General features: G+C 48.6%; 1 protein-coding gene across 1 annotated transcript in view; it reads right to left on the bottom strand.

Annotated features, from left to right (window-relative positions):
- Positions 1-550: 550 nt before the first annotated feature.
- TNN (tenascin N) overlaps positions 551-13878 on the bottom strand; it is a 54042-nt gene continuing 40714 nt past the window's right edge. The window contains 4 exon segments of the mRNA XM_029933083.1: positions 551-1441; positions 3465-3628; positions 9531-9698; positions 10600-10696. Coding sequence (XP_029788943.1) covers positions 1301-1441; positions 3465-3628; positions 9531-9698; positions 10600-10696 — 570 coding nt within the window. The 3' untranslated portion in view covers positions 551-1300.

The raw sequence follows: 13878 nt of genomic DNA, 5'->3' as shown, positions 1-13878 counted from the left end.
CCATATGTTTGCACTCATAGGTCTAGCAGGAAAACAAGAGAGACCTAATGGAGAACCAGGGGGAGCGGAGGAGGGAGAGAGAGTTGGGGAGAGAGAGGGATGCAGAACTTGAGAGACTATTGAAAGCTGAGAATGAACTGAGGGTTGAGGGGGAAGGGGGAGGGGGGAAAAGAGGTGGTGGTGATGGTGGAGGGCACTTGTGGGGAAGAGCACTGGGTGTTGTATGGAAAACAATTTGACAATAAAATATTATGGAGGAAAAAAAATAAAATAAAAACTGGGTGGGTTTTTTTTTTTCTTGAATCGGAATTGAAGTTACTTTAATAATGGTCAGAGAAACTTTCCAAAGGGGTAGGAAAATAAACCCAAAGGACCTGACTTGCCAATTCCCGATCAGACAGTAAGCTTCCGCTGCTGGGCACCTTCAGAACACCGATGGGCCCAACAGTGTGGGGGCTCAGGGAAAGGAGCGGGGCTGAGGACTGGAGGGCACGAAAGAGAGTCACTGAACAGTCTTTGGGAAGAACCAATTATCAAGAGAGTCCAATTATTTAAAGTTGAAACAAGTGAGAATTTATTCACAACATATGCAGATCTCTGAAAGTGATTATGCAAATATATGGGAAGGGGGAACTTGAAAAGCACGGTAACACGAAAGCTGGGTCCCCAGCCTGCTGGACACTGGTCACAACATCACTAGATGTGAATCTGTCTTGGTCCCTTGTGGTTCCCTTTGTTCTTTCTCCTAATCTAGCGTTTTTTAAACAGGGGAAGATTTATACTTTTTTCCTCAAAACCCAGTGGTCATGGGAGGTAACACGCATTAGATGACATTCGTCCCTTCCTTGGTCACCAAAGAGAACACTTCCTTGTTACTGTTTTCTAGAGAAAAGATTTCTATTAGCAGAACTTCATATATACGTATACCAATTTCCAGAGATGTCTAGTTGGTGAAGTACTAGATGATTCTTTTCCTTCCCCCCACCCCCCAATCCCATATATCTGTTACTGAAGACAGGCTGACAAACCTTGCGGTTGGGTGCTGTCTTTCTCGTATCTACTATGTGTTGATTTGCAGGCCCCCAATATAGATGGGCAGAAATGCAGGTGACAGAGACGTAACCTGTGTGGTCTAAAGCTTGGTCACACACTTTGTCCGGGAGGTTACCCAGACATCTCAGAAGCCAGAGGCCAGGAGCATCCCTCAAACTTCCATTCACTGCTACCCACCTGCCCCAAACCTACACAGCCCCAACCCTGGGCTGGTCTTGTCTCCTGTGATGACTGTTCAAATAGGCCATCAGAATGTTCTCGAATTTTCTCCTACTGTCCGCTTCTTTCTGTTCAGGATATGGTCTCCACTGTAGCCATGAGGGCGGATTTTCAACTCCACATAAGGAATGGAGAATTCATGTCCTTTCCACGGCTCCCAGTTCACCCCCTACATGGGGGGGAAAAAAGCCAACATTAAGAAAAGGCACTAGGGATTGGGGAGGGGTGGGTTATGGTACAAAGGAATGCTTCTTGCCAGGGAAACCACACCCTCTCTGCTTAGGGAAGACAGGTGATTACTGGGGTAGTTACCATAAGGGAAGTACAGTTGAATCTAGAAACATGCGCCCTCTGGTGGGCAGCTGAAGTTAGACAGTCTGATGACTCAGGACCCCTCCCGCTTCATGGCCACCTGGGGGTTGGGAGGATAGAGTGTGAGCCCAGGGGGCCCACATTGGCAGCAAAACTAACACAGGGTCAACCTGGCTAGCAGCAGGCACACTATCTTTGGCTCACTCTTTTCCTTTCCAAAAAAATTAAAGGCAAAAATAAACATATTAATTGGCCAATCGTGTAAAATCATTTTCAATTTAAACTGTTTAGATACTAGCTCTGGGGTAACAAATAGCCTGCTGAAAACTAAATTTCATTTTATGTCTTTTGACTGGTGAGCGCAATAATATTTAATTCACTTAATAACCTTGCAACCTGGCCAATAAAGAGCCCAAGTGACCAATTTTATGTATTTTAATTTGTGAGGTAAATAATAAACAAGAAGCTAAATGCCTTGCAGACTGTGAAAAGCACATTAACCAGATGAATGTCTTTTATTAGCAAATATGGGGATGGTTTAGGGCATGCTGGCTGATCATTTTAAATATTTGATCTCTGATCACAGGCTTTCCTGAGTCAGCCCACACGCTGCCACCATGATCCACGGATCCACCCTCTTTAGCCTCCCTGGGGGAAATTTTCTTCTTTCCTTTGAAAAAATTCACACCAGGATTGGGAGTCCTGCTGTCTCGTCAGGCCAAAGTAATCAAACTGGACTTGAGATGTGCTAACGTTTACAGAAACATCGGTGACAAGGTGAGTTCTGGGGAGAGGTGGCTTCCTGAAGACTAGAGGAGACCCAGGGTGGGAAGTTAGAAACCCAAGATGGGGAGGAGTTCGTGGCCATTTTCAAGAAGCTGTGTGGGAGCAGGCAGGGGATGCCTGGCAAGGAGTCGAGATGACGTCCACGGGTCGTGGAGGTTTGAGAAATCATTGGTAGGAAAGTTTCAGAGCAAGGAAGGGGAGAGGAGGCGTCAAGAACCCTCCGGCTTTGTGTGCACTTCCTGAATTGGAGAGAGCAGTTTAGCACAACACTTTGGGGAGACGCTGAGTGGCCCTAGATGAAGTGGATCCAAAAGTGGGTCAGCTCAAAGAAAGGACTTTGTTTTCCTGGTGACCAAAGGGCTTGAGAAAAATAGCTCTGGTTTCACTAGGAGAACAGCTAGAAAGACTTCTGAACTGTCTGCTATGAATGCAATGTTAGTCCCCACCCGCCCCGAGGCATATGTTGAAGCCCTATGTAGAAGTCTCTGGAGGTGGGACCTTGGGGAGGTAATTAGGGTTGGATGAGATCATGAAGGTAGGTTCCCCCAGGATAGGATTAGTGCCGTAAGAAAGGTCGGTCGTGAGCTCTAGCTCTCTCTCCTCTCTCTCTCTCCCCCTTTGCCCCCCACTATATGAGGACACAGTGAAAAGGCCACCATCCACAAAACAGAAAGAAAGCTTCTGCCAGGAAGGAACTGAATCTGCTGGCAACTTGATCTTGGACTTCCTAGCCTCCAGAACTATGAGAAATAAATGCATCTGGTTCAGTCCTGACAGCGTCCATGTGTGAACCGGTAAACTGAGATGGTGCATAATCCATGTCATCTGTCTCTGTCCAGCAGTGGGCAGCCTGAGCTCCCACCTACCTACACTGAGTGTGCAGCTCTGCTGGGAATGCAGAGTGAGGAAAGGCTGCAGCAGACGGGCAGGGAAGGCCTTGACCTCAAGGCCATGGAGCCTGGAGAGGCAGCCCCACTGCCCTGGCCAGGAGCGTTCAAAGCAGAGAGGGAGCCATACCAGCCTGGAGAGCATCACTTTGGGAATGCAAAGCTTTGGGCAGAGCTTAGGACAAAAAAAGTTCACCGGTCGCCTACCTCACTGTGTTTGGTCTCCCCGTATCTGCCATTGGGGTTGGCCAAGTGGCAGTTCTTGTACCACCAGCCGCCATGATGAGTCAGGGCACAGTTGCTGAGGGCAATATCGTTGTCTCTGTCAAAAGTTGTAAACTTCCATCCATTGTGGTAAGTAAGAGCGTCCCCTGCGGGGAGAGGAGAGATGAGGGGTAAACACTGAAGTTTGGCCGCTGAAATGGTAATGGAGCTCTGGGCCCAGCAGGACAACCTCTGGTCATGAAAATGCCAAGGATCCAGCCATTTATGTCACAGGTAATCTCTCGTCTCTGAAAATGTCCAAGGTACATGATACAGATGAACTGCTTCTCCTTCCTGGCCTGTTTCTCCAATAGCTTCAACAGCCTTAACAGCATTTCACCACGAGGCTCCACAGTCATGTGAAAGAACCAAACATCCGAAACCAAACTCGTCGGCTCTCCCAGCACCCGACCACCTCGCACTCGAGGCAGCCTCTCCCTGTCTTCCCTGGCCTCACTCAGCCATCCTCCTGGCCACCCCACCTCCAACTCCGAGCCACATCTGCCAATCCCGTGTACCCCTTCATTGAGCCCACTGTCCCCTTAGGCACATGTGGCGTGTGCAGCACACAGGTCTGCCCTCCATGCCTCCGCTCCCAGTTTCTCTCTGCCCTCCTCCGTCCAACTCCTAAACGTTCCTCAAAGCCCAGCTGGACCCCACTCCTGAGGAAGGGTCAGTCTCCTTAATAACCCTCTCACACCCCCTCCCAGCACACACTCCCGAGTTTCCCAGGCCTGCCTGGCACATATATACAGTTTAGTGCTGCATTACATTCTGTCTGGAAATCCACTTGAATCATCTAACTTGCATTTCTACTATTTCCCCATCGTATTTGTCATCTTTGTTTCAGCTTCTTAATTCAGCTCCTAAAAGGCGAGGGGGTCCGTATCGATCCTAAGTTGTGTTCCTGTCATAACAACACTTATATTTTCATCTGACACCTGAGCTACCAAGCACCTTCACATGTGTATCCTCCTCTGCTCCTCCTCTGTCCCCATGACAGCCTACAAGGTGGGCCAAGCAGCCTGCAATCTCATGAGGAGACAAACGCACGGAGGTTAGACTCTGGGGATTTATCAAGGTCCCACTGTCTCCATATTGCAGGGCCGGGATTCAAACCTCAATCCTCAGATTCCCAGTTCAGGGTCCTTCCTGATACACCCACTAAGTAGGGTTCTCCCAGTGTGGACCCTGGACCAGCAGCACCAGCATCACCTGGGAATTTGTTAGAAAGGCACGTTCTCAGCCCCACCCCCGCCCCAGATCTTCAGAACCAGAATCTGAGGTAGTATCTGCCTGCAGTCTGTTCTTTAGCAGATGCTGAAGCTGGAGAACGTCAGTCTGCAACTTCCTTCATTTACTCAGGAACCATGAGAACACCTGCAGGGGACCCAGCACTAGGCTCTGCTCTGGGAAGACAGACGGAGGCAGTCCCTGCTCTCGAGAACTTAGTTGGGGGAAGGAGGGCGCAGATGTATGTAAAGAGTTGACAATACATTATGAAAAGGGAAGGTCCCGGATTGTCCGTCTGACTTAGAGGCTCAAACAATGGCTCCTTGATGCCTTCCCCAGCGAGAGCCGGGGACACAGGCCATTCCTGCTGAGAGAGCTGAAGGGCCCATCCCCCGTGGTTTTCCTCCAACTGAGGAAAGGCATGGAGCCGCTGTATCTGTACACATCTCTCTCCCCTTCAGCTCTCTTGTAGATAGTTAACTACAGCTTAAAATAACACGCGATGGCTCCCCTGGTGACACTCTTTTAACGAGCGGAGCTCACCGAACGTGCATCTAAAGTTCCCAGAGCTGTTTTCTAAGGATCTATTTCTTAACGATTTGTTCACAGTCATCGAACCTTAGGCACCAGGATCAAGGAAAGCGAAGCAGGTTTTGGACTAAGTGTGGCAGTTTATTCCATGATGGATTTGCTCGCTTCCAGAAAATGACGCTGGTGTTCAGAGCATAGACAGTGAGTATACTCATGAATCAAGAAATTACTTTTCTCTGGTCGTCAGGCCCCAGCCAAAACGATGTTCTGATCTATTAAGCTCATCTCCCTAAGTAAGATAGAGTAGAAAAGCCAGTGGTGGTCAGATCCTCTCTCTTCTACCAGAGCTGAGGAGAAAACATTGGATGAAAAATAAGCAGCCTTAACTTCTAGCATAATGGCTTTGGGTGGGCAGCCAGCTCCCCTCAGGAGGTGGGTGTGACGTTGGTGGCAACCCCATAAAGGCTCAGGGTGGGGCCACTGAGCTGGTCATCACCCATCTCGTCAAGACATCACTCCAAGATCGGCTCTCCTCCCGCACCTCCTGAGACGGGAAGGATGGCCTAGGCAGCTGCACCGCCTCAGACCACAAGAAGCCATCGACCTCACATCCTTATAAGTCACACAAGACTGTCTGGACCTTGAGCCCTGGGAACAGGAACAGGCCCATGAAAGCGGACATGTACCATTTCTAGCTTTCCCTTGTGTCCACAAACCCAACAATTTCCCCCCTTTTTAAGTACCAGTATTTAAGGAGTGCCTGGGTGGCTCAGTTGGTTAAGTGTCTGACTTCAGCTCAGGCCATGATCTCACGGTTCATGGGTTCCAGCCCCATGTCAGGCTCTGAGCTGTTAGCACAGAGCTGTTAGCACAGAGCCCGGAGCCTGCTTTGGATTCTGTGTCTCCCTCTCTCTCTGCCCGTCCCCTGCTCATGCTCTGTCTCTCTCAAAAATAAATAAACATTATAAGTACCAATATTGAAGAATACTGTTTCAAAGCAAGAAAGGCGCTAACATTTGCCTAGAACAATTCCTCACCGTGGATAGTCAGCACCCCTGGCCCCAGCCCACGGAATGCTGGTGGAATTCATCAGCCACACTTCCAAGTGCCCCCAGGGCGAGAACCCTTCCCTGGCTGGGCATCCCTGAGTGTCCTGTAGACGGGACTTGAATCCAGCTGCGAATGATTGGTTAGCCCATAAAAGTCACTCAGCACCACTCCAAATGTCTGTTTTCACGATCACCTCTCCAGAGATGAAGAGCATCTTGCAGGTAGAGGCTCATTAGATGTCCTCCCTGCCCTGCTTCGAGACTCAGAATCGGAAACCAAATTTACCCAGCATGCCTTGCTGGGCTCTCCTTTATGGGGGAGTAACAGGCTCTCTGACGGGACCTCAAGGGAAGCAGAAGTCGGGGGCCCACCTGCACAGTGTGTGTCAGGGTGGTCCTCACTGGCACTTTTCCCCCAGGGCCACACATCTCCAATCCTAACCGGAGCTCTAAGTGGGGTGGGGGGCCAGAGGTGCACAAAGACATCAAACCCTTCACCTTCTATTTGAGCACTACATCCTCTAAACAGTACCTCACCATTTAGGACATGAGGGGCCAGAAGCTTCCGAAATCTCAAAACTCTCCTGGGGACCAATCAGCCTATATAAGGAAAGCAAAAACTCCACTAAGTCCACGGTGCAATTTCGGAGTTTCCAAGTAGGAATGCCGGGCACATACGGGGAGGACAGAGCGCCGCCTAAAGGTGGTGTGATCCGAAAGTCTCCCAAGGCTTCCTATTAAAAAACACATCCCCCACTGACCGGCACTGTGGGCCTGAACAACCTCAGAATGGGAATTACCCCCTAATCACAGCTAAAATGCAAATAAAGTCCCTGGGAGGAGAATCACATTAATTCACGAATATATTGACTCCTTTTCACTCCTTTCCCCATTAGCATCAGTTCATGTCCTGGTTATTTTAAGGCAGGTGTTAGAAAAGGTCCACGAGCGGCAGAAGAGGGGAGAACGGGCAGCCCTCGTGGGCAGGCCTGGGTGAGGTCCCCAGCCGGGAGCCTGGGGGCCACCGGGCTTCTGGGAGACACAGGACTCCGCATCTTGTCCAAGGAAGGGCCCATGAATGGAGTCTCTAGAGGCTGGGAATCTTGAGCCCGAGAAAGGCAGACTGACTTGGTCTCCACTGTCAGTAGTGAAAGGCAAGAAGAAGGAAGACCAGATATCTTTCTCATGGACTGAGCAGGGCAGGAGGGGTCCCGAGGGGTCTCAGGGAGCCTGTGATGTGTGCGCGCCTCACACCTGATGGTTGGAGACCCAGGAATGAGCTGTCAGCAATGTGGTCTGATTTCATCCAGAGCTGGGAGAAAGTACACAGAGTTCGAGGTCATGATAAACAGCATCTCTCCATCCCCCTCGGTCAGTTTTATCCTTGCAACCCCAGGAAGGTCCATCTGTGCATTTTAACTGCCTAGTGCCTATGCCTGGCTTTCGTGTTTCGTGTTGCACTGTGAGTGGATAAAGTGCAGCATACCAAATGTCCAGAAACTATATAGAATGTTCCCAGCCTATGGAGACCCCAGACCCCCAGAGAGAAGTGACAGCTCTTCCAGCAATGATGCATTTTTTTTTCAAGGATGTTTCCCTGAAACACTTTGCACTTACCTTTGCACACTTCCCCCCCTCCACCCCTCGGAACCCTTGAACAACTCTGCTGTGTCTGTAACCCAAACTCTTTGTGTGCTAGAAGGTACCTGCCCCTCCCACTTTGTCTCCTCCTATATCCGCACGTCAGCAGACTTATCCCTCCACTGCCCCCTGTGCAAACTCTCTGGGTCTTGGGACTATTCTCTACATGATAAGACATCAGTAACCTTATACTGAAAGGTCTTGCTAAGCAACGTCACATTTCAAATGCATCTGCTCTGTGCCAGGCTCCCTGCTAAGCACTGGGAAATAAGAACAAAGGCAAAATTCATGTGATTAAATAATAATAATAATTGAACTATAAGACCTAAAAAAACTCTGCGTTAGCAATTGGCCATTTCAGATCATGCCCCAGAGGCATGTGGTCACAGTCCTTCACCCTTACCGGGCACCTGAGTAGCCTCAGGCTTCAAGGGCACCCCCCAGTCCCCTTGCTTCAGCTCAGTCCGTGCTCACCATGGACTCCCCCAGGTCAGGGGAGAGGGGTTGGGGGGCTACTTTGTTTCCCATCTAAGTCCCACCCTCTCAGAGCCATCTCCCACCCCCTCCCCTGGGGAAAGCTTCCTTAAACAGCCTCCGTCCTCAATGTACCCACCTTGTCGCATCCTGTACCTCTTTATTCTCCTCACCACTAGGTGACACTTTGCAAAAGTTACTTTATATTATTACTGATCTATTTAGTTGGCCATATAAGGGAAGCAACCATGTCCTACAGTCAGTGGATCGGCTGGTAACACATTCCTACAGGGCCACACAAAGTCAAAATCATGCAAAATCAAATGACAACTTACTTATTAGGGAATTTAAAAAACCATAAATGTAAGTTTGAAATATAATATTAAAACAACAACCACCCTCCCCTCTTAAATAGAAAACTCAACAGTAAAGTCGCAGTATTTCAGCCATGTGGCTTATGCCGCTCTCTTCCTTCACAACCAAACATGCCATTGACTGGCTTATGTCCAATGGGCAGCAAATCGAGGTCAGGGGTTCCCTGCTTTCAACTGACCTGCTAATTTCTGTGTTGTCACAGCCGTATGAAGTTAATGAGACCTTCCTTCTTGTTGTTTGAATCAGCCCTGTCATTTTTCTCTTTACTTATGGTAAAGTGCTACAAAATATTCAAATAATACACACACACACACACACACACACACACACACACACACTTCCATGCAAGGACAGAAGCCACATTGCTGGAACCCAGTGAAAGGTGAACACGCATCACTCAGGATGAGGGTTCACTGGCCAACACACAACAGCCCAAACCAGGGGAGTGTGAGAGAAGGGTTTGTACCGGTGAGGGGATCGACGTATAATGCACAAAGTCCCAGTGTTCAGATGGTCAAGGACTGCTTTCACACATGTTTACCACTCACCCCCCATTGGGAACCGTCATCAGGACTGAGGGGCCTCCATCATCAATGAGGGCAATTCACCCTCACACAGCAGTGCTGCACCCCCAGACCCACGACATGTGGCATACCAGTCCTCAGACCCACGGAGACCCTAGCAGCGGGGAGATGTGTGTGCTTACCGGCCGTGCCTCTGTACTTCCCGACTGTGAGTTTGTACCGCTCCTTGCTGGAGGCCACCTGGAAGAAATCGTATACGGCATAGGCGGATTCGTTGGCGGTCTGTAGGTCCACTCTCACCTCGTACCGGGTGGTGGTGCCAGTGGTGAGGTTGTGCAGCTTGTCAAGTCCTAAAAATAAAGCAGGCAATCCCAATAACCAACCAACCTCAGTGTGCAAGCGCTCGCCTACCGGCTGCTGAGATGTTCAGCACCAAAAGTCACCTTAGCCTTTGCCACCTGTGCTAATGGGCGCCTTCCTCACACTATCTCTTTTGGGGGACCCATCTTCTCATCCTATTATCTCTTTGGCACAGCCTTTGGCACAGGAAACCATGTCCTATGAGAACAAGCAGTGGAGGGTGATCACGTGGTGAGCCTGCCCCCTCGCTCCTTCTTTCTAAAGTAGACGCACTTCTACTTATCATCCCCCCGTATTTCACGAGGCAGAAGAGGACATCGACTACCACTGTAAGGTCTCTGGAGCACTTCTGCACCAAGCAAACCACATCAGCATCTACTCTACCTGGAGACACTATCTGGAGACACTGAGTCTCCAGATTATGATTTTTTCATTCTTGATTTCCCAGTGGGTGCTTTTGGCTAGTTCACTTTCTATGTGCATCTGCTCCAGGAGAGAGCAGAAGGGAAAGGGAAAAAACAATCCCCATAATGACGGGCATTACTAGTCGAATTTCAGGGACTACTGGGATGACCTCCCAATAATAGCCCAGAATTCCAAACGATCAACTGCTTTTCCACTATGGTTTCTAAGATGTGCAGGCTCCAGGCAGATCCAATGGGGCTTAGATACAGCATAAAGACCACCTGTGACAGCCACACCCTGTCACAAGCCCAGCACATGAGACCCTTCCCAGCAACATGTTCCCATTGACACCTTGGTGGCACGTTCCTCAGAGTTTCACTGGGACATCTTCCTGAATGTGGTGAGCCTTTACAAGCCACCCATGCAGCTTTTGAAGGGAGATGTCCCCTCCACAACACAGCCCTCCCGGAATCTCAGAGCTCATACCAAGCCAGAACTCCTTCATGGGGTCCCCAAAGCCTTCCACATAGATCCGCCAGCGCTTGAAGAAATCCAACTGCCCAGTGTTGCGCCTCTGGAAGACCTGCAAAGGGAGGTGGACCTTTCACTCTGACACACTGGAACAGATGTGACCGATTTAAAAAAGGACAGCAACTTGGACTCGTGGCTGCCCTGAGGCTTGACAGAAGCAGAGAGAAGGTCAAGGTGACAGATGTTGGTGAGAGATTGAAAGTGGAACTGAAAGAGAGGAAGTCAGGAGTGATCCTTGTGGTTGGGGCTTGTGGTGCTGGGTGGCTGTTGGCTCAGCCATTCGCTGAGATGGGGGCTCTGAGAGAAGACAGGTTCTGCAGGCACATCATGAGCTCCTTTGGGACAAGGTAAGTGAGGGTCACATCTGAGATGCACTGGCGAATGGAGAAGCCATAGAGGCAGTTGAGTGTAAGGACTGGGGTTCTGAAGAGAGACCTCGGCCAGACTTACAAAGGTAAGCATGTGCCTCAGAAGATGCTAAGTGTTCACCAGGATCCATTTCACTCTCCTCTCCCCAGAAACACAGGAAAGCTTCCTTTTCCAGGCAACCTTGTAGTTAAGTCATGTGACTCATTTAAGCCAAAGGGCTGTAAGTGGGAGCACAGGAGGCCAGGAGGGCTCTCCATGCTCTCTCTTCCATTGCCATGAACCACAGGGCCTTGGTGAAGACCACATGTCCACAGGGCAGAGCCATGAGCTAGAATCAGCCTGAATCCATAAGTCACCTCTGAGAAGTGACCACCAAACCCACAGAAGATTGCACACATGGGCAGAATTGTTAGAATCTGGTGGTGGTGTTTCCTGCAGCAACGCCCACCCTGTCCTAATGAATACAGGAAGCCACTGGGACATAGAGTGTAAAGTGAAGCCCCTGGAGCGGATGAGACCACCTGGGAAGAAAATGGAAACTGAAAAAGAGAAAAGGGCCTAGAATCAAGACTTGGGGACCACCAATACACAGCAGCCCGGTGCAGAAGGATGTGTTCATTAAGGAGAACGTTCTTTAAGGACAACTAGGAAAACATGGAACCACAAAGACCACAAAGAGAAAAGTGTGGCAGGTAGTGTCAACAGCAGGTAAGCAGTAAAGGAGTATGTGGCCTAAGGAACTGTCCATAGAACTTAGTGACACGGAAGTCATGAGTGACTCTAGCAGAGGCTACACTGGAGAGAGACAAGGGCAGAAGCCAGAGTGGAGCGGCTTGGAGAGTGAGTGAGAAGTGAGCAAATGGAGACAGACTTGGGTACCATTTCATGAAAATATGCACTGCTTTCTTTCCAAAAACTCCTCTTTGGGGAAGGAAGGCAATTCCTGTCAGAGTAAACTGAACTCATTTATATGAAACAAACCTGATAAGAAGCTACAAGCTAAACCCACTCGTATATACTATGGGAATTGAGACCAATTGATATCATTCCTCATGACCTTGAAAGAAAGCTGCGCTAACCATCATCCTAGATACCCTCAGAAATGATTCTGGAATTCTGGAAGGCTGGAATGGCTGCTTTGTCTCCACCTACTTTCCTTTGGAGTCATTCAAAAGCAGAAGCCCCAACACAAAACCCGATCTCCCCGCTTTCCAACATGTTTCACAATGGGTGCCTTGAAGTGAAACACATTATCTTGAATGTGGTAAGGTACACCTCCTAATATTTGTGTGTTCTTTCTATTTCTTTCTGGGAGGGAGGGAGAAGAAAACAGGCTGCTCATAACAGTGCTGGAATCTCCGCATGAGGGCTCACATTTAACTCCTATGAAGCACCGACCACCTCTACGGCCCAGGAAGCACCGAACTAGGCACCAATGGTGGTGGGAGAGCCCCGGGCTCTGAGGCAGACCACGATTACCACCTGGCCAGGGGCTGGTGAGTCAGTCATCTCTATCACTGAGCCTCGGTCGGTCAGCTTGGTGCCTGACAAGGGTTAGAAGCAAAAAGGAAGTGTTTCTCTCAGAGGTGCTAGAACTCAATGAGATGGGAAGTATAAAAATGTTCTACAGCAATACCAAGGTGCTGAGCAGAACTGAGGGAATGATGGGGCAAATCATTACATACTGCATTGCCAGTGTTGTTTCTTGCCCCTTCTATCCTTATTTTAGAGACTGTCACTCCTCTCTTGGCTTCCTTCATTCCTTTACTCATTGACCCACTTATGTAACTACCAACTACCGAGCATTTTGTTAATCATTGGCTCCAGGGCAAATATATATGATGCCATTTTACAGATGTGAAAGTTCAGAAAAGCAATTAGCCAGATTAAATAACACTCAGCTAATTATTTAGTGGCTGATGCAAGGATAAAACATTGATCTCATCTTTTATAAGAAAGTTTGAACACACCGGCTTTACTGCGTCTATTTTCCAAAACTCATTTCTTAAGATTCTGGGGAGCTAACTGTTCATTTCCTAGCATGATGCCAGTTCCAGCACCTTCCCTGGAACGCTTCCTGTGCCATGTGCAGTGGATTCCCGGGGAAGAAGTGGTACCAGCGTTTGGTTCCTTGTACATTGAGTCAAATTACATTCCCACTAACATAATTAGTTATGGTACAAGGTCAGGCTCAAATTTGATTCTGCCTTCCTAGGAGAGATGCATTACAAAGGCATCCTCCGATCAATGAATAAAGTACTCAAGCATGATAAGGGTTTTTCCCACTGATGCATATATACATATATATATGTATATGCTTTTTAAATGTTTTAGCTTAGCTAGAAAATTTTTTAAAAAATGGTTCTGATGCTCTCTGCATCGCTATTTAGACCCAGCTCTGCACTTACTAGCTGTGTCCTTGGGCATGTTAGTGAACCTTGACAAGTCTCACTTTTCGAAACTATTAGATCAAGATGTTAATAGCCCATTCGTCATGCTCTTAAATCGAGGCTGTAGCAAGATCGTTAATCATGATAAATCATGAATGTGTGAAGGCCAGAGACTGGCACATACTGATACAAGCTATTATTATATCTCAATAAATGTTAGTTTGCATTTTATTGTGTCAGATTCCAAATGAACTGCCCAGCCACGAGCGCTTGATCAGGCAGCCTGAATGGACTGCCTCAGAGTCTAGTCCGTTCCCATTCTATGAGGTGAAAACGCCTTGCAGTGGACTGTTCTGGAGAACAAGAGCCACTTAGCAAATAAGTCCCGAGGCAAGCAATAAGTCTCAAGATGGAGCTATCACTTCACTCTAGAACTTATTCAATGTCCTGACTGATTCAATTGGGAGAAAAAAAT

The sequence above is a fragment of the Suricata suricatta genome, chromosome 3 (genome assembly GCF_006229205.1).
Source record: "Suricata suricatta isolate VVHF042 chromosome 3, meerkat_22Aug2017_6uvM2_HiC, whole genome shotgun sequence".
Taxonomy (NCBI): domain Eukaryota; kingdom Metazoa; phylum Chordata; class Mammalia; order Carnivora; family Herpestidae; genus Suricata; species Suricata suricatta.
Note: the sequence above shows the minus strand (reverse complement) of the source record. Positions and strands in the feature narration are given on the sequence as shown.